Below are 21,464 nucleotides of genomic sequence, written 5' to 3' on the forward strand. Positions count from 1 at the left end.
GTCCAGGCCTCGCTGCCATACAGCAAGGTACTGAGCACACAGGCCTGATACACTTGGACTTTTGTGTTCGGTGTCAGTGTGCCATTTTCCCACACTCTCTTGGCCAGTCTGGACATAGCAGTGGAAGCCTTTCCCATGCGCTTGTTGATTTCTGCATCTAGAGACAGGTTACTGGTGATAGTTGAGCCTAGGTAAGTGAACTCTTGAACCACTTCCAGAACGTGGTCGCCAATATTGATGGATGGAGCATTTCTGACGTCCTGCCCCATGATCGTTTTCTTGAGGCTGATGGTTAGGCCAATTCATTGCAGGCAGCCGCAAACCTGTCGATGAGACTCTGCAGGCACTCTTCAGTGTGAGATGTTAAAGCAGCATCATCAGCAAAGAGGAGTTCCCTGATGAGGACTTTCCGTACTTTGGACTTCGCTCTTAGACGGGCAAGGTTGAACAACCTGCCCCCTGATCTTGTGTGGAGGAAAATTCCTTCTTCAGAGGACTTGAACGCATGTGAGAGCAGCAGTGAGAAGAAGATACTGAACAGTGTACGTGCGAGAACACAGCCCTGTTTCACGCCACTCAGGATAGGAAAGGGGTCTGATGAGGAGCCACCATGTTGAATTGTGCCTTTCATATTGTCATGGAATGAGGTGATGATACTTAGTAGCTTTGGTGGGCATCCAATCTTTTCTAGTAGTCTGAAGAGACCACGTCTGCTGACGAGGTCAAAGGCTTTGGTGAGATCAATGAAAGCAATGTAGAGGGGCATCTGTTGTTCGCGGCATTTCTCCTGTATCTTGACGAAGGGAGAACAGCATGTCAACGGTCGATCTCTCTGCACGAAAGCCACACTGTGCCTCAGGGTAGACGCGCTCGGCCAGCTTCTGGAGCCTGTTTAGAGCGACTTGAGCAAAGACTTTCCCCACTATGCTGAGCAGGGAGATTCCACGGTAGTTGTTGCAGTCACCGCGGTCACCTTTGTTTTTATAGAGGGTGATGATATTGGCATCGCGCATGTCCTGAGGTACTGCTCCCTCGTCCCAGCATAGGCATAGCAGTTCATGTAGTGCTGAGAGTATAGTAGGCTTGGCACTCTTGATTATTTTAGGGGTAATGCTGTCCTTCCCAGGGGCTTTTCCGCTGGCTAGAGAATCAATGGCATCACTGAGTTCCGATTTGGTTGGCTGTATGTCCAGCTCATCCATGACTGGTAGAGGCTGGGCTGCATTGAGGGCAGTCTCAGTGACAACATTCTTCCTGGAGTACAGTTCTAGGTAGTGCTCAACCCAGCGGTCCATTTGTTTGTGTTGGTCAGTGATTATGTCCCCTGATTTAGATTTGAGGGGGGTGATCTTCTTGATGGTTGGCCCAAGAGCGCTCTTAATGCCATCATACATTCCTCTGATGTTTCCGGTGTCTGAGGCCAGCTGAATATGACTGCATAGGTGTTGCCAGTAATCGTTTGCGCAGCGCCTGGCTGTTCTTTGTGCAGTGCTTCTGGCTGCTTTAAGTGCTACGGATGTTAACTCACTGGGGGCTTTCTTGTAGTTCAACAGTGCAATGCACTTAGTGGCTATGACAGGTTCCAGCTCTTCATTATGAGATTGAAACCAGTCTGCATTTCTCTTCGCACTTTTGCTGTGGGTGGTCAAAGCTGACTCATAGATGGCGTCTCTGATGTGGGCCCACTTGGTCTCAGCATCCCCTGTGGGAGTGTTTTGAAGGGCTGTTACAAGTGAATTTAGAAATTTTTGTAACAGCTGTGGGTGAGAAATTCTGCTCGTGTTGATGCGCGGGTCGCCCTTCTGCTTGGAATGATGCAACTTCTTTGGTCTGAGTCTAACCTTGCTGCACACAAGGGAGTGGTCAGTGTCGCAGTCCGCACTGTGGAAGCTGCGTGTGATTTGAACACTGTTTAAGGCGGCTCGCCTTGTGACAATGAGGTCTAGCTGGTGCCAACGACGCGATCTTGGGTGCCTCCATGAAACCTGGTGACAGGGTTTAATGTGAAAGAACGAGTTGGTGATGCAGAGGTTATGATAGGTACACAACTCAAGCAGTCTCTGCCCGTTGTGAGGGAAATGAGGGAAAAGCTCCATCCTGTACCAATCTGATTCTTCTGTTCCCAAAACAGGTTTCTGAATTCAACTGCCAATTCAGTGCCTACTCAGGGATAGTTTTATGTTGTGGGTTCTTGTCCATTGCATGAGTTGAGACTGTGTGAAATAATTTCATGAGGTATTCCCAAGCTGCCATTTCGTTGACTATACTATTGTTAAGTATGACAAAACATGAAAAAATTGAGTTAATTGCAAGAGTATAATATGTTACAAAATTGTCATACGCTAAGGGGTGCATGTAACTTCTGAATGAAGCTTGTTATGTTTATCATCACTTAAAGGACTAAACGGGAGGTAGTTTGATTTCTGGCAACAAAAAATTATTGTAATGCAGTGATATGGCTTTCAGTATTTTTGTGGGGAACTCCCTCCTAATGCCACCACCCTTATTTTTTATAAAATAGTGTATTCTCTGACTCAGTGTTGTCACAGAAAATCTGTTAGCAATATATCGAAAAATTGCCAGTCAATTATAGATGCAAACCAAAAACAATTCTAAAAAAATTATTGCTTCTGATCTGCATTCCTAATGCCATATATAACTAGCAAGTACATCCCAATCTCCAAAGTTTCCTAACCAAATGACAGTTGAACTATGAATGACCTTTGACTTTACAAACAAAATTGTGGAACTGCAGTAAATCTTAATATTGGGACAATCTATTCAGTTTTTGTATCCTGTGGAAATTAATCAATCTTACTGTTTGATTTAATTAATTAATTTATTTAGAGATACAGCTGAAACGGGCCCTTCGGCCCACCGAGTCTGTGCCGACCAACAACCACCCATTTATGCTAACCCTACAGTAATCCCATATGCCCTACCACCTACCTACACTAGGGGCAATTTATAACAGCCAATTTACCTATCACCTGCAAATCTTTGGCAGTGGGAAGAAACCGGAGCACCCGGAGGAAACCCACGCAGACACAGGGAGAACTTGCAAACTCCACACAGACAATACCCAGAATTGAACCCGGGTCCCTGGAGCTGCGAGGCTGCGGTGCTAACCACTGCGCCGCCCAAATGTAATAATGTAAAGGTTTTAGAAACTACTTTTGTGTGGCAATGCCAGGGTTCAGAATTCGTGCCATTTTTCTGTTTTTGTTAATACAGTCTATTTCTCTTCATTTGAAGTTGCTTAATTTTAATTAATACTTAATTTTAATTATCTGTTAATTTGAAATGAACAAATGGGAAAACAACTCACATTGAAAGTTCATTGTTTAATTCAAATCTTTGGTGAATTCAAATTCCCACCCCAACTGAATCATGGACGGGTAAATGAACTGCTTAATTAAGTCAATCTGAGCACTGACCTGTGCTATCCAACAGCATCTTAGTGAAAAGGCAAATTAATTCTGCATTGTGGGCCAACCGCTTCAAAAACCATAATATAATAAGTACAGATTCATACAAGGGGAGGCAATGGACACTCCCACAGCAAGGGTTGACGGCAAAGTGTGATAAAAGCTCCTGAAATATTATTTCATAGGATTATTTATTGAAATAACTGAGCTTCATGATGTGCAACTTGTATAGTGCAAAACTTTTGACAGGCATTTCAATAGTTGCTTTGGTTTTTTTTGGTATTCCAATATAATTTTGCTGTGCAGATTCAAGTTAGTAGGAGTAGATTGTGTGCAGTATGGGAGAGAAGGGATCACTGATCAGTCCGAATACAAGTTAACCAATATTCAAAGTTAGGTCAAATAGGCTTCAAATAGAACAATGAATTATGCAAAAGGTTTAACAATTGTTTGTGACATTGTGATAGAAATATTGTGTACTTTGCAACAAGCTAAGCTGGGAATAGGCTTGTGATTTTAGAGTTATAGTGTCATGATGGCACTATTCGGCCCATCGAGTTCATGCTGGCTCTCTGGATTGTTCTAGTCAGTTCCGTTCCCATGCTCTATCCCTGTAGCCCTGCAAGGTTATTTCCCTCAAGTGCCTATCCAAATTCTTTTTGAAATCATTCATTGTCTCCGTTTCCACCACCCTTGTAGGCAGTGAGTACCTGGCCTTTACCACTTGCTGCAGAAAAAAGTTCTTCCTTACAGAACCCCCCCCCCCCCCCCCCGCCCCATCTCTTGCCCAAAACCTTAAATCTGTGTCCCCTAGTCCATGTACCATAAACTAATGGGAACAACTTTTTTTTTGTCTACTTTATCTAAACCTGTAATAATCTTGTACACCTCTATCAAATCTCCCCTCAACCTCCTTTGCTCCAAGGAGAACAACCCCAGCTTCTCCAACCTAACTTTGCAGCTAAATTCCCTCAGCCTTGGAACCATTCTGGTAAATCTCCTCTGCATCCTTCTCAAACACCTTCACATCCTTCTTAAAGTGTGGTGACCAGAAACGGATGCCTAACTAGTTGTGCCTAACCAGAGCTTTATAAAGATACAGCATAACTGTCCTGCTTTGGTACTCAATATTTCTCTTTATGAAGCCCAAGATCCCCATACGGTTTGCTAACTACTCTCAATATGTCCTGCCACCTTCAAAGATCTATGCACATGAACTCCCAGGTCCCTCTGTTCCTACACACTCTTCAGAAGTATTGGAGTATTGCATTCTGTTCTGGTCACCACATTACCGGAAGGACATAATTGCTCTGGAGAGAGTACAGAGGAGATTTACAAGAATATTGTCAGGGCTTGAAAGTTGCAGTTATGAGGAAAGATTGATTAGGCTAGGGTATTTTCCTTAGAATAGAGGAGGCTGAGGGGCAACTTAATTGAGGTATACAAAATTATGAGGGGCCTAGATAGAGTAGACAGGAAGGACCTGTTTCCTTCCTGTGGGGAGATCAATTACCAGGGGGCACAGATTTAAGGTGATTGGTAGAAGGATTAGAGGGGACGTGAGGAAAAACATTTTCACCCAGCGGGTGGGTGTCTGGAATTCACTGCCAGGAATGGTGGTGGAGGCAGAAACCCTCAACTCATTTAAAAGGTACCTGGACATGCAGCCGAAGTGCTATAACCTGCAAGGCTATGGATCAGGTGCTGGAAACTGGGATTAGATTGGGCAGCTAGTTTTTTCGACTGGCACAGACATGGTGGGCTGAATGGCCTCTTCCTGTGCCATAATTTTTCTATGGTTCTATAGAACTGTGCCATTAAGAACATATTGCCTCTCCGTATCCTTTGCTAAAATGCATTGCCTCACACTTATGCTAAATTTCATCTTTCGCTTGTCTGCCCATTCTGTTTCAGATTCTTACCAAATCAGATTGAAGTACAATTAGGACGTTTTAATCTGATGTTGGCTGCAGAAGGATTAAGTTGTTGTGGGAGAGAGACATGTTTGAATTCTATAGATAACGTAGAGATTGGTTACATTTCGTTCATGCTAGAATAGCAATTACAATTTGTTGAAGCAAAAATAATTCTAGTTTTAGCTGTCCAATCCTTTCCACTTTGTGCTTTCTATTAGGTGACCCAGGTGTCATTGTTGAAGTTTAAACTCTTTAGACACAGTAGGTTGGAACACTGTCTTTTCATATGTGACATGGATTTGAGTGAAACCCAGACTGATGGGTGAGAATTGTGTCTCTCATAGATATGTGGATCTTAAGTGAACTGAGTCTGGAGCAAATTCAGTGAAGTAACAGGCATGAATCCACAATGCAGATTTATTTGATTCTGAACACTAACATGCAATTTCACTCACAACCACAAGAATAGCCAATGGGGAAAATGATAATGTTGAACTGATGCTGAGGAATGCTTTTCTTAGATTGCAGTTATGACATACTGTTGAGAGTTGAGAAAGCTTTGTATGCTACTTAACTTTCATCCTGACCTGGAACTGCTTATTGTGATACAGGGTGAAAAAATTGGGTGGGGGGACAGGGAGGGGAAATCTACAATTTCTTCAGACTTCACTCACAGTAACAATTGCTTCCTCTCTCCCATTCCCAAAACAAGCTTTTAATGAAAGCATGTGAAATAAATCATACCTTTCTGAATTTGTCAATAACCCTTAGTAGATGTCACTGATCATTAATTCATGCATGTATGAAATTGACTTAAGTTGATCTGTTTTTGAAGCATCAGACTTATAAATTGCTTTCAGCAGATTTGTCTTGTTAAATCTCTGAATTACAAGAAGTGAAACTTCTATTTTCATATGGCTTCCTAACGCATTAGCCAGTGGATTCCTTTCAAAGGGTTGTTAAAGCTGTACAGATCAAAAGGGATCTTGATATTAAATAAGAGATTCAGGACTGCACAGGTTGAGCTTAAAAACAAAGGAAAATCATTTCTCAGATTAATGAAAATAGGTTCCGCATCTGTTAGTGTGTCAAGAACTGGAAAATGCCCTCAACAGTGATATTTTCTTAGAACCACAGAAACTTACATTAGAGACAGAGGTCATTTGGCCCATGGTGCCTGTACTGGTTCTTTGAAAGAGCAGTTGTGCTTAGTTCCACATCCCCACTTTTTGTCTGTAACCCTGTAAGTTCCTCATCCCCAAACATCTGTCCAACTCGCTTTTAAAATTATTTATGGAGTCAAATTCCACCACCTTAAAGGTTGGAGCACTCCAGATCCCAACAACTGAGTGAAACAATTTCTCCTCATCTCTCTCTCAATCTTTTGCAGATGATTTTGAATCTATGACTTCTGGTTATTGACCCACTCATCAGAGGGAATCGTTTTTCTCTGTGGGATACTTGCCTTTATTAGCCGAGGCATAGAGTATAAGAGCTGGGATGCTGTGCTGGAACTATATAAAACACCAGTTAGACCACAGCTGCAGTACTGCGTGCAGTTCTGGTCACTGCACCAGAGAGGGTATTGCCTGGACTGGAGAATTTTAGTTGGAGTGTTTCCTGACAACGTAGAGCATGTGCAGAGAAGTCGGCGACATCATCAGTGAGTCTGAACGTTTGCCAGCTTGCCAGTATGAATCTGCACATGTGTGCACTGACATCGCCATGCAATGATGTCCAAACATTGCCTCACCCCTCAATGGCTGTAATCGCTGACTCTATTGCCCCTCAGCAGTACTCGGCTTCGTCTGCTTTGGCTGCTTGATTCCTGCCCACCTCGCCGCTTCCCTCCCACTCCCACCCCTCGGCCACCCACTTCAGCCTCTCACTTCCCACCTGCCTCGTCGCTCCCCACCTCGGCCGCTTGCTCCTGGCCTCGCCGCTGTGCTGCCTGGAGAAGCAGAATGAGCCACTGAGGGGTGACTAGGTGACGCGGGGAGCAAGCCATCAAGATGGGGCAATCAGATTCTGATGAAAGGTCACTGACCTGAAACGTTAACTTTGCTGCTCTCTCCACAGATGCTGCCAGACCTGCACTTTATTTCCAACACTGTTTGCTTTTATTTCAGATTTCCAGCATCTGCAGTATCTTGCTTTTATTTTAGTGACCTTTCTAAAATGTAAGCACTGTCACTTGTTTTAAGAGGTTCTGACCTGACCATATACTTTAAAAACCCATCTTGAGATTCAGGAAACTATATACACCCCATCTACTCTAAAGTGGTTTGCTGTGCTTGTAGCTTACTGTGCTCCTGACAGGAAACTTGAGATTCATTGGATAGATGTTACTTTATTTCTCTGGGTTTATATTGTAATGTTACATTAATATCTCAAAATACTGTCTGTGCGCACACTCGCTTCAGTATTTTACTCACTTTTTTTATAAACTTTTATGGTGTTCATCTCATCCATTTCCACACCCTGTAGTTTTGCCATGCCCCAGAAAATAATAATTAAACTACATTAAACAGTGTGGCCTTATGGTTGACCTTTATTGCACGTGTTGACTCTCAGCCTCCACAGCACACCCTCACCTACTTTGTTTTTGTGTGTCTGTCTGTATCGATTCTGTGTGGTCTCTCCCCAATCCCTGCTCTTTTGCCTGGCAGCAGCGAGGACTCTTGATTATCTTGGGTATCAGTTGCAGTGTGAATTCTTCTTTTGACTCTGTTTAGGTGGAGTTTTAAAAAATGCCAGTTGTTGGATGAATTTATTTTATTATTTACCTTTCTCAGATCACCTGAGAAGGTGCAAACCACCACATTTTATAAAGGTGCAGATGTTTTTATTCATCTTGATTCAGTGGTATAGTAGAAAATGGTAAATTATTTCCTTCCATAATTGCCCCTGTTCTTTTCACATTTCCTACATGTCTGTCAGAATGAGAATTGAACATGGAATCAAATTTGATAGGTCTGGGATATGGGAAAGAGAAGTGATTATGTTATGTTGTGTTGTGGGGTGAATCTATACGTTTACTTTGCAAAAATGTTTTGGAGTGGAAAAGAGAAGTGTGTTGCAAAACAATAGTTAATATTGCTTTGTATTCTATCTATTCCTGTAATTATCTTGCCTTTATTGTTTAGGAGGGAAGATTGCAGGAGGGTATTGATAACCTTTTGTCATTGGAAAAGCAGACTCGAACAGTAAGTGCAAGTTAAATTATTTTGTGTGAGATTAAAATCATAATCCAGTAAATTTAAACATGTAACATGAGTTAATCTAATTGTGCTCACTGCAAGAATATAGTACATGTCTTTAAAGTTCAACGAGCCAACACAACTATGCTTTAGTTACACATTTGGTTTGGATATAAGTGGAAGTGTGGAAAAAGAAAACCAAGTTGAGCACATTCTACATCTTTTTTAACTTGCAGATTTTTGAAGGGCTCCCAACAGGAATACATTGAAAGAAGTTTTTTGTACAGCAATTTAGGGTCCCACTTAGTCATCCTAAATCTCTCTTGATTCAGAAATGTCAGCCATTTTTTTAATAAAAGGTCTATCTCCTAAAGGGGAAACAAAATCAGGCGGAATATTTTTCATTAAAACTATTCAAGGTGTCATCTTTGGCTCAGTGCTGGCACTTTCACCTCTGAATCAGAAGATTATGGGGTCAAGCCTCACCCCCAGAGTCTTGAGCACACTCCAAACTGACATTTCAGCACAGTACTGAGGGAGTGCAGCACTCCCTTAGGTGCTGTCTTTCAGTTGAGATGTTAAACCAAGACCTGTCCTCTCCAGATAAAAGTAAAAGATCCTATGGCACTATTTGAAGAGAAAGGAAGTTCACATGATGTCTTGCCCAATGTTTGTCCTTAAATCATCATCATCACTATGTCACTATATGTGGTCATGAATCTTATTTGTGATATATGGGAACTTGCTTTGTGAAATTGACTGCTGCATTTCCCTACGTTTTGGGATGCCCAGAGGATGCGAAAAGCATTTGATATATGTAAATTCTTTGCTTTTTTTCCCTAGCTTATAGAAAATAAATATGCTTATGAAAATCAAGATCTACATTTTTTTTTAAGTGTTAATTTTCCTTTCCATAGAGGCCCTCAAGTTAAATTTCCCTTCCTAAGATGATATCATGGAATAGAAGTTCTGTATGAACAATATGGAAGCTGATTTCTTTATAAATTTTGTTCTCTGGGGGGACTCGGGGTCGGCTGTTTATTGCTCATCCATAGGTGACTTATGATGTTAGGAAATTTGCATGCTTAGTTGAGGTTATGCAGATTTCCCAGCCAGTAGCCTGGTTGCCCAATATCAGCTGTCCCATCAGGACAGATTGAAGTTGCGGCCCCTTCTCTTTCCTTTGCAGTTGCTCCAAGTCTTTGCCCATGGGTGCAAGACAGGTATGGTGGACCTTTTCGAATAAATATATAAAATAGGGGAATTATTTGAATAAAAATATCTCTCCTCCCCAGTGTTTCTTTCCTTATTGAGAAAATTGCCTTTGTGTTACCCTGAATAATTATGCTTTAATAAATAAAAATAAAGGCAAAAGAATATAAAAATTGCAGGAGGAATTTCTTCATACTAAAAAGTTTTTTTTCAAGATGTGAGTATCGCCAGCAAGGCCAGCATTTGTTGCCCATCCCTGATTGCCCTTGTGAAGGTAGTGGTGAACCACCTTCTTGAACTGCTACAGTCGATATGGTGTCGGTAAACGCACAGTGCTGTTAGGGAGGGCATTCTAGGATTTTGACCTATTGACAGTGAAGGAAGTGACAGTGGTCTGTGACTTGGAGGGGAACTTGGAAGGTGCTGTCCAAGGAGGCTTGGTGAGTTGCTGCAGTGCATCTTATAGATGGTACGCACTGTGAAATTTAGTCATAGAGAGATACAGCACCGAAACAGGCCCTTCGGCCCACCGAGTCCGCACCGACCATCAACCACCCATTTATACTAATCCTACATTAATCCCATTTTCCCTCACATCCCCACCTTCCCTCAATTCTCTTACCACCTACCTACACTAGGGGCAATTTTTTTACAATGGCCAATTTACCTATCAACCCGCAAGTCTTTGGCATGCACACTGCTGCCATTGTGCAGCAGTAATAGAGGGAGTGAATATTTAAGATGATGGATGGGGTGCCAATCAAATGGGTTGCTTTGAGAGCATAAGAAATAGGAGCAGGAGTAGGCCGTTCAGCTCCTCGAGCCCGCTGCACCGTTCAATAAGATCATGGCCTTCACTCCACTTTCCTGCTTGCCCCCCCATAACCCTTGATTTCCTTGCAGACCAAAAGTCTGTCTAACTCAGACTTGAATGTATTCAATGACCCAGCCTCCACAGCTCTCTGGGGAAGAGAATTCCAAAAGTTAATGATCCTCTGAGAGAAGAAATTGCTGCTCATCTCCCTTAAAAGGAAGATGACTTATTTTAAAACTGTGCCCCCTAGTTCCAGGTTCCCCCACGAGGGGAAACATCCTGTCAGCATCTCCCTGTCAAGCCCCCTCAGAATCTTGTATGTTTCAAAAAGATCACCCCTCATTCTTCTAAACTCCAATGAGCATAGGCCTAACCTGTCCAACCTTTGTCACATGACAACCTCTTCATCCCAGGATCAATCTAGTGAACCTTTTCTGAACTGCCTCCAATGTAAGTATATCCCTCCTTAAGTAAGGAAACCAAAACTCTACGTAGTATTCTGGGTGCGGTCTCACCAATGCCTGTACAGTTGTAACAAGACTTCCCTACTTTTATAGTCTGCTTTTCTATTGCTGCCATAGTGGAAAACCTCACATTTTCCCACATTATACTCGATCTGCCAACTTTTTGCCCACTCACTTAACCTATCTGTATCTCTCTGTAGACATTTGTATCCTCACAACTTGCTTTCCTACCTGTCTTTGTATCATCCACAATTGGTCCTTTCATCCAAGTCATTAATACAGATCGTAAATAGTTGAGGCCCCAGCACTGATCCCTGTGGCAATCTGCTAGTTACAGTTTGCCAACCAGAAATTGCCCCATGTATCCTGACTCTCCATTTCTTGTTAGTTTTCCAATTCTCTGTTCGTGCGAATATATCATGCCCAATGCCATGAACTCTTATCTTCTGCAGTAAACTTTTATGTGGCACTGTCATGCAGGCCCCCACCTGCCAAGAATGAGGCACATTAATTTCACCACAGGGACATTAAACATCAAATTGTTGCTGGGAAGAAGAGAAGGCCTGATGCAAGGAATTGCCAGGCCTGGCCGGAAGGACTTTTTTTTGCATAGTAGCAGACACTGCTCGGAACAAAGGACCAGTCCCTGTTCCCGATACACAGAACAGATGTGGTCAGACCAGTTTAGTCACATGACTAACCGGCGGTTGCAGAGTTTGAACTGAGAATTTTAAATTGGAGAAGGTGTTCTGAAGACGGAAAGCTCTTGGCTCCTGGACTGAAGCAGACCTTCTCTCCTCCCATCTCTTTCTCACCAGCTTCAGAATCCATTGAAGACACATGAACCCAAGAGAGAAAAGTCTCCTGCAGTGAACAAGGTTTAAGAAGAATACTGGGCCCCAACAAAAAGCAAGAATTACCTACAAGCAAGGACTCTACAGTGAGCGTGTAATCGTACGAAGAACTGTAACAACTCTTCAGATATTGCCTCAAACCTCTCCCCTCTATTTTTCTTCTCTCTTCTGTCTCTATTTGCATGTGCGTATCACGTATGCACTCGGGCATGGGGCGCGGCGTATATCCGTAGGCGTTAACTGAATTCGAGTTTTTAGTTTGTTCTGATAAAATTTACTTTTCTTCTTTAGATCTAAGAAAGCCTGTTTGTGCTCATTTCTTTACCTTATAATTGGAAAGCGGTGAACAAGGATTCACCAAGGGGGAGCTCAAAACATGGTGTGTTTGAAATAAACCCCGTTACAGTAAGACCAGGTGAAGGCTGAGAGGCCCCTCGACACCTTTCTCACCTGATCGTAACAGGCACCTTATTGAATGGGATTGGCAGGAATGTGCAGTTGAGGTTACAATCAAATCAGCCATGATCTTATTGAATGGCAGAGCAGGCTCGAGGGGCTGAATGGCCTATGCCTGCTCCTAATTCGTATGTTCTGGAAATCTAAGTACAGGACATCCACCGGTTCCCCTTTATCCACAGCACATGTTACTTCTTCAAAGAACTCCATTAAATTGGTTAAACATGATTTCCCTTTCACAAAACCATGTTGACTCTGCCTGATTACCTTGAATTTTTTAAGTGCCCTGCTATAATGTCTTTAATAATACTTCTAACATTTTCCCTAAGACAGATGTTAAGCTAACCGCCTGTAGTTTCCTACTTTCTGTCTCTCTCCCTTTTTGAATAAAGGAGTTATGTTGGCTATTTTCCAATCTAATGGAACTTTCCCAGAATCTAGGGAATTTTGGAAAATTAAAACCAACGCAGCAGCTATCTCCTTAGCCACTGCTTTTAAGACCCTGGGATGAAGTCCATCAAGATCCGAGGACTTGTCAGTCCGCAGCTCCAACAATTTTCGCAATACCCCTTCCCTGGTTGTAATTTTCTTGATTTCCTCCCTCCCATTTCCTGATTTACAGCTATTTCTAGGATGTTACTGTTATCCCCTATAGTGAAGACAGATGCAAAATACCTGTTCAGTTCATCTGCCATCTCCTTATTATCCATTATTAATTCCCTAGACTCTCTCTCTATAGGACCAACACTCACTTTGTTAACAATTTTTTTTACCTATTTATAGAAACTCTGTTTTTATATTTCTAGCCAGCTTTCTCTCGTAATTTTTCCCTCCTTATTAATCTTGGTTATTTGTTCTTTGCTACTTTTTATATTCTGTCTAATCTTCTGACCTGCCGTCCAACTTGGTGCAATTATATGCTTTTTCGAAGCTCTGCAGTCCTGCCACATCCAGTTGTGAATAATGGTGGACAACAATTAAACAACTAACAGGAGGAGGTGGCTCCATAAATATCCCCACCCTCAATGACAGGGGAGCCCAGCACATCAGTGCAAAAGATAAGGCTGAAGCATTTGCAACAAGTCTTCAGCCAGAAGTGCTTAGTGGATGATCCATCTCTGCCTCCTCCTGAAGCCCCCAGCATCATAGACGTCATTCTTCAGACAAGGCACTGATACTGTAACGGCTACGGGCCCTGACGACATGCCAGTACTGAAGACCTGTGCTCCAGAACTAGCTGTGCTCCTAGCCAAGCTGTTCCAGTACAACTACAACACTGGCATCTACCCAGCAATGTGGAAAATTGCCTGGGTGTGTCCTGCACACAAAACGCAGGACAAATCCAACTCAGCCAATTACCGCCCCATCAGTCTACTCTTGATCAACAGTAAAGTGATGGAAGGTGTCATTGACTGTGCTATCAAGCGGCACTTACTTAACAATAACCTGCTCAGTGACGCTCAGTTTGGGTTCCGCCAAGACCCCTCAGCTCCTGACTCTATTACAGCTTTGGTTCACACGTGGACAAAACAGCTGAACTCAAGAGGTGAGGTGTGAGTGACCACCCTTGACATCAAGGCAGCATTTGACTGAGTATGGCATCAAGGAGCCATAGCAAAACTGGAGTCTATGGGAATCAGAGGGAAACTTTCCAGTGGTTGGAATCGTACCTAATGCAAAGGAAGATGGTTGTGGTTGTTGGTCAATCATCTCAGCTCCAGGACATCACAAGTTAGGAGTGAGATGGAATACTGTCCACTTGCCTGGATGGGTAGTGTCCTCGGCCCAACCATCTTCAGCTGCTTCGTCAGTGACCTTCATTCAATCATAAGTGGGGCTGTTTGTGCAATTAGCAGCAATGTTCAGCACCATTCACGACTCCTCAGATACTGAAGCAGTCCATGTAGAAATGCAGAAAGACATGGACAATATCCAGGTTTGGGCTGATAAGTGGCAAGTAACATTCGTGCCACACAAGTGACAGGCAGTGACCATCTCCCCTTGAAGTTCAATTGCATTACGATCACTCAATCCCCTACTATCAACATCCTAGGGGCTACCATTGACCAGAAACTGAACTGGTGTGGCCATATAAATACCGTGGCTACAAGAGCAGGTCAGAGGCTAGGAATCCTGTGGCGAGTAACTCACCTCCTGACTGCCCCAAAACCTATCCACCATCTACAAGGCACAGGTCAGGAATGTGATGGAATACTCTCCACTTGCCTGGATGGGCGCAGCTCCAACGACACTCAAGAAGCTCGACACCATCCAGGACAAGGCAGCCCGCTTGATTGGCATCCTATCCACAAACATTCACTCCCTCCACCACCGACACAAAGTGGCAGCAGTGTGTACCATTTACAAGTTGCACTGCAGCAACGCACCAAGGCTCCTCAGATAGCACCTTCCAAACCTGTGATCTCTATCACCTAGAAGGACAAGGACAGCAGATGCGTGGGAACACCACCACCTGCAAGTTCCTCTCCAAGCCACACACCATCCTGTCTTGGAACTGTTGCTGGTGCAAAATCCTGCAACTCTCTTCCTAATAGCACTGTGGATGTACCTACCCCACATGGACTGCAGAGGTTCAGGAAGGCAGCTCACCACCACTTTCTCATGGGCATTTAGGGATGGCCTGGCCAGCGAAGCCCACATCCCATGAAACAAATTTTTAAAAAAGTTTGATACTATCTTTAACTTTTTTAGTTAACCACGGATGGTGGGTCCTCCCCTTGGAATTTTTCTTTCTCGTTACAATATATCTATTCTGTGTATTCTGAAATATCACCATAAATGTCTGCCACTGCATCTGTATTGCTGCATCCCTTTACCTTACTTTGCCAAGATCACTTTAGCTAGCTCTGCTTTCATGCCCTCATAATTGCCCTTATTTAAGTTTAAAATACTCATCTGAGACCCACTCTTCTGTCCCTCAAACTGAATGTAAAATTCAATCATCTTATGATCACTGCTGCCTAGGGGTGCCTTCACTGAGGTCATTAATTACTCCTGTCTTGTTGCACAGTACCAGGTCTAGTATAGCCTGCTCTCTGGCTCCAGAATGTGCTGTTCTAAGAAACTATCCTGAAAACAATCTATGAACTCCTCATCTAGGCTAACTTTGCCCACCTGATTTCTCCAGTCTGTATGTAGAATTAAAATCCCCCATGATTATCGCCATACCTTTCTGACAAGCAACCATTATTTCTTCCTTTATACCCTGTCCTATCATGTGGTTACTGTTCAGGGGCCTGTACACCATTCCCGGAAGTGACTTCTTACTTTTATCATTTCTCATCTTGACCCAAACCGCTTTCACATCCTGGTTTCCTGAACTTAGGTCATCCTCTCTATTGTGCTAATACCATCATTAATTAACAGAGCCACCCCTCCACCTTTCCCTAGCTTCCTGTCCTTCGTAAATATTATGTACCCTTCAATATTCAGGTCCCAATCTTTGTCATCCTGCAGCCATGTCTCTGTAATGGCTATCAGATCGTACTTATTTATTTCTGTTTCGTCAAGAGGAGGTGGTTATATTCTCTCTTATTGGAGATGGTCATTGCCTGGCACTTGTGTGGTGCAAATGTTTCTTGCCATATGTCAGCCCAAACCTGAATGTTGCCCAGGTCTTGCTGCATGCGGGCACATATTTTTTCATTATATGAGGAGCTGCGAATGGTACCAAACGCTGTGCAGTCATCAGCAAACATCCCCACTTCTGACCTTATGATGGAGAGAGGTCATTGCTGAAGCAGCTGAAGGTGGTTGGAACTAGTACAGTACTCTAAGGAACCTTTGCAGTGATGTCCTGGGGCTGAGATGACTGGCCTCCAGCAACCACAACCATATTCCTTTGTGCTTAGTATGCCTTCAACCAGTGGAGAGCGCACTTGCTATCAAGGGCAGTCACTCTCACCTTATCTCTGCAATTCACCTCTTCTGTCCCTGTTTTGACAAGGCCGTAATGAGGTCTGGAGCTGAGCAGCCCTTACAGAACCCAAAATCCGCACTCGTGAGTAGGTTATTGCTGAGTAAGTGCTGCTTGATAGCACTGTCACTGACACCTATTATTTGCTGCTGATTGCGAGTAGACTGATGGGGTGGTAATTGGCTGGATTGGATTTATCCTGCTTTAGTGGACAGGACCTATCTGGACAATTTTCCACATTGTCGGGTAGATGCCAGTGTTGTAACCAGATTGGAACAGCTTGGCTCAGGGTCAGCTAGTTCTGGAGCACATCTTTGGAACCATAGCCTTTGCTGTATTCAGTGCGATCAACCGCTTATCATGTGGAGTGAATTGAATTGGCTGAAGATTGGCATCTATGAAGGTAGGAACCTCAGAAGGAGGCCAAGATGGATCATGCATTTGGCACTTCTGACTGAAGAAGGATGCAAATGCTTCAGCCTTGTCTTTTGCACTGACATCCCAGGTCCTCCGATCATTGGGGATGGGGATATTTTTGGAGCCGCCTCTTCCAGTTAGTTTAAATGTCCACCACCATTCATAATTGGATATGGCAGGACTACAGAGCTTTGATTTGACCCTTCAGTTGTGGGATCACCTTAGCTCTGTCTATCACGTAAGCGTAAAGGAATAAATTACTGGCACAGGTAAGGAAGACTAAACAACAAATGAGATCCAATATTTAGAAACCCACCAGAAATATTTGTGGATTGGAGGGCTAGGTGGAGCATGGTCTTCTTGAAACTGTTACTTTGTTTTTATGTAAAAGGCAAATTTTCAGCAAAGGCAAAGTCAACATTAAATGCAGAAGTGCAGTGCCTTACAATTCCTTTCTTAACTAGTCTGAAATTACTGTAGACATATGTTCGCCCATCTGATCCAATTTTATGAATTGTAGAACATTTGAGAGTTTCCGCTGCATTTGAATGATTTGGTTCATAATTATACCAAGGTCGTTGTTTTGATCTTCTGTCTGAATTTTTCCATTATAAATTCTAGGCCTCTGATATGACGTCCACTTCAAGAATCCTGGTTGCCATTGTGAAAATGTGTTATGATGCAAAAGATTGGGATGCATTGAATGAAAATGTTGTACTTTTGTCTAAAAGGAGAAGTCAGTTAAAACAGGTAAGGTCCACAGACTGTGCAGAACAGCCTACTGAAACTATTTACTGTAACTTCAATGTAGAAAACACTTTGCCAGATCTTTTATCAGAAGAATACAAATGAATACTACAGTTGAATACTGAAGAAAAAAACCTACACTGTCAAATGTTTAATTGGAATTTGTCTCCCAAGTCAATTATACTTCATAGGCTTTTACTATTGATCATTTGCACTTTTGTGTGAGGAGACTGAATTCCTTGTTCTACCATCAATTTAGTCTTCAATGAATCTTTTATCTTAAATGGAAGTGAAGAAAGCTATGGAGACCCAAAGGTTTAATATTGTAATGTTAATGTATCATTGTTGATCAGTTTTATGGTATTTCTTTCACAGAAACACCTCAGGCACAATGGGCTGAATGGCCTCCTTTTGTGTTGTATTATTCTGTGACTCCATGGAAATACACCATCAGTATCTCAACATTCTGGTTTCATTTGAGTTGAAAAGGGCTGTTATGTTCTGCATGTATTCAGAGATTTCTGTGTATTCCTGCTGCATTTCCAAGCATTTTGTTAACTTTTTTTTTTAACAAGTCCTCTTTCTTCCACTATATATCATACGCTGGTCAACAAGATGTTATGGGGACATGCTCCCACATCTGTCATTTCCATTCTAACTAGTCACATGGAGGTACACCAGAGTGGCAAGGGGTAATTGTCCCACCCCTTTTCTTTCTCTTTGCAGAAAGATCCTGCTCCCTGTTTAGCCACAGTTTCAACCCCTGTGTTGACACTTAAAGTTAACTGAGAAACTCGTCGGTACCACCTTACCATATTCCTCCCATCTATGTTAGCACACTCGAGTATACTGCATGTTTGCTTTTGTAGTAGTAAACTATTGTTTGTTCATTTATAAATAGGAAAAGGATCTCCAGCTAATAATGTTTCTCTGGTGTGTGGGGGAAAAAATAGCCCTGAGCATAATATTTCATCAACTTAAAAATATGATTGCTATTTTTTCAAGAGCTAAGTTCACATAATTTATCAATGCTTTTTTCTTTTTTTATCTTGCCTGTATCAAATGAATATAACTAATAACGGAGAACGTCCTAGTCTTGTGAACATATTTGACAGAAGAGAAAATTCATGTCTTAGCAAATTTTCGTCACATTTCTAAATTGACTGAAAGCTGCAATGTTGCCTGTTGCTTGATACTGGAAAATGTTATTTCTCATTAAAAATAGTAAAATGATTTTTAGCTTGTTCACGACCGTAATGCCAATTGATGGGATTCAAATAAACTCGTGCTTTTAGTTCAACTTGAAAATGCTGTTCATGCTGCTTATAATGCTAAGTGCACTTGTAGGTTGGGTGAGAATCAATACACTGTTGAGCTTTCAGTGTAAACCAGTGTTTGCAAAGCCATCATCATTTTCTTTGTTTATTATGCAGGCAGTTACAAAAATGGTCCAAGAGTGCTGTACATACGTCAGTCAGATCACTGATCTTCCAATCAAATTGAGATTGATTGACACTTTGCGCACTGTCACAGCTGGGAAGGTTAGTATGTTTTCATCTGTTTCCAAAAGTATGCTTCCTTTCAAGATCGACCTCAAAATCATTTCACGTTCAGCTACTTAACCTTTGAGATAGCATACATTGACAAAAAATATGCTTGTCATTTTTTACATATATCCATTGGTGTTTGGAAGCTTAGGCAATTGAACATACGACAAGCTGTCAATACAAAACCTTTTTTAAGCTTGGTTAAAGATGTCCAGATGTAAGTTAAAATTATTTAAATCACTGTCAATCTGGATCATCTGATTCCTGTTCTGTTTCAGCTGACGGATGATAGCTCTGGCACGACCCCTCTTCCCAGGCTCCTGGACAGTGAAATTGATCTAGAGTATAACAGCTCTATAGATTGTGTTGTCATAAATCTACAGAAACCATTAAAAAAGGGCTGTAAGTGTCTGTCGAACCATACCAAAGCATGACTCACCAGTAATTATCAAATTGAGGAACAAAGTCAATTCCGAAGCAAGAACCACATTTATTTAGCACTTTTCATGTCTTCAGTAGATCTCAAGGTGCTTTACAACCAATCCATTTGCATTTTCTGAAGTGCAAGGTCAAAAAAAAAGCAAATGAGTTCATGACCACAACTTATTGATTGTCTTGGTCAAGGAAAAAACTGGTCGGGACACTGCACAGAATGCCCTGAATAGTGCTATGAATCTTTTATGTTTTCAATTTCATGTTTCATCCAGAAGATGGCACCTCCAACAGTGCTCCTTCAGTATTGTAATGAAATGTCAGCATAAATTATGTCCTGGAGTGGGTCTTGAACAAACAATTCTTAACTTCAGGCTAGAATTCTGAGCCAACCTGACAGTTGAAGAAAAGAGAGGAAAAGTCTTAAACGTTGACACAAAAAAGATGTGTTGTAGTAATTTTCCTTGTAAAATTTAAATTTTGTATGAACAAGTTTCTATTTTCTGTTTTAAGATTTTTATTAATTTTGAGATTTTATTTATTGTATGAAAAGATATAATCTTTTCTCTTGAAATCTCTGCCACACCACCCCCAAGCTTGTGAAGGCTCTGCCAATGTTGGGATTATATTCCATGGATGCAGGCAGCCCTCTGGTATCTTGCCCATTTTTGTCACCTGAGCCTGGAAAGTGAGTGTTGCATGCTATTTGACCGTGCCAGCATCATAGCAAAGGCTGAGAATACTTAAATCAATTTTAGCATTCCTTACCAACATTCTTGCAATGACTATTTTTTAAAAAGCAGCGACCATGGATTGGACCCTTTCCATCAATTGACCAATGGTTTGCTGAATCATCAGTTAGGCATGCCTATTTTCTCCCTTGCCCTTCCTTTCTTGAAAGTGATAAATCATGGTTAGGACATGGTTACATAGACATTGCTTCCAAAACATCTGTCTGAAATTTGGTGATAATTATTAGGTCCTTTGTCCATAGGAGCCGTCTCATCCCATCTATGCCCAACCCGCACATACACAAACATATACTCTTTCAAAAGCAGTTGCTGTGTGTCAGAAGCAAGAACTCTGGGTTGCTTCATGTGCTTTCTGGTTTTTTTTTGCCTCCCTGGCTCAAATATTTAGCGGCTAGTTATTGAATCCCTCCTCCTGTTAAAAACGGTGAGCAGATATCAGGAATTAATTTGAGGGTCTTTCCTAGTTTGTGTGGCTCAATGCTGTAAGACATTGAACCAACATAGCAGAAATGGATGTGGTTATTTTTTTCAGCTATGTTTGTAATCAATTGTAACAATGTTGCTACTCCACAGATGTCTGTGCAACCTTTTAATCAAATCCACATTAGGTTCCTACAGATCATACTTGTGACCTTCCTGATTTGTGTTGTTACATTTTAAGAGATTTAAACATTTAAAGACAGTAGATTGTGAATCGAACCAGGCTCGTGCCAAAAAAAATGACTACTTCATACAAACTATATTTGTTTTTCCAGATTTATGTGGAAATAGAGCGTGCTCGCTTAACCAAGCACTTGGCAATGATTAAGGAGGAAGCTGGGGAACTGAAAGAAGCTGCTGCCATTTTGCAAGAACTTCAGGTGGATGTCAATATCTAAACTCATAAAAAAAAATTATTGCTTTTCATGTTGACAGGGTTCTCTCAAAATAATTATGATCTATTGTGATTTCCGATATAACAAAGTAATACTTCAAATCAGTATTGGATCTTCTCCAAATATGCAAACAATGGAAGTCTTGGGGGGAAAAAAAGTTCAGACTTTTTTGTAACTTCAGGATGTTTGGGCCACATGTTACAACTCAAAGACCTTGGAAACAATAGAGATAAAAGGTTATTCTGTCCTTTTTTGTTCTTCTTATCCCCCTTCACAAAGAAATTACTATTTTGATGCTGGGCTTGCAGCATTCAACTTCAGATTTATTGATTAAGTAAATGCAGACAGAGTTGTTTAAAATACTGTTGTTGACCCATTAAGTTGTTTGCCTGCGATATGAAGAGTTTACTGTT

At 41.9% G+C, this 21,464-nt stretch overlaps 1 protein-coding gene across 1 annotated transcript in view; it reads left to right on the forward strand.

The window, feature by feature from the left end:
• Nucleotides 1-21,464, forward strand: part of psmd12 (proteasome 26S subunit, non-ATPase 12) — a 42,679-nt gene that overhangs the window by 1,825 nt on the left and 19,390 nt on the right. Inside the window, exons 2-5 of the mRNA XM_068058495.1 lie at nucleotides 8,491-8,550; nucleotides 17,320-17,448; nucleotides 18,879-18,986; nucleotides 20,932-21,036. Of these exons, the coding sequence (XP_067914596.1) occupies nucleotides 8,491-8,550; nucleotides 17,320-17,448; nucleotides 18,879-18,986; nucleotides 20,932-21,036 (402 nt within the window). The remainder of the gene's footprint in view (nucleotides 1-8,490; nucleotides 8,551-17,319; nucleotides 17,449-18,878; nucleotides 18,987-20,931; nucleotides 21,037-21,464) is intronic.

Source organism: Heterodontus francisci, chromosome 26, assembly GCF_036365525.1.
Source record: "Heterodontus francisci isolate sHetFra1 chromosome 26, sHetFra1.hap1, whole genome shotgun sequence".
Lineage (NCBI taxonomy): Eukaryota > Metazoa > Chordata > Chondrichthyes > Heterodontiformes > Heterodontidae > Heterodontus > Heterodontus francisci.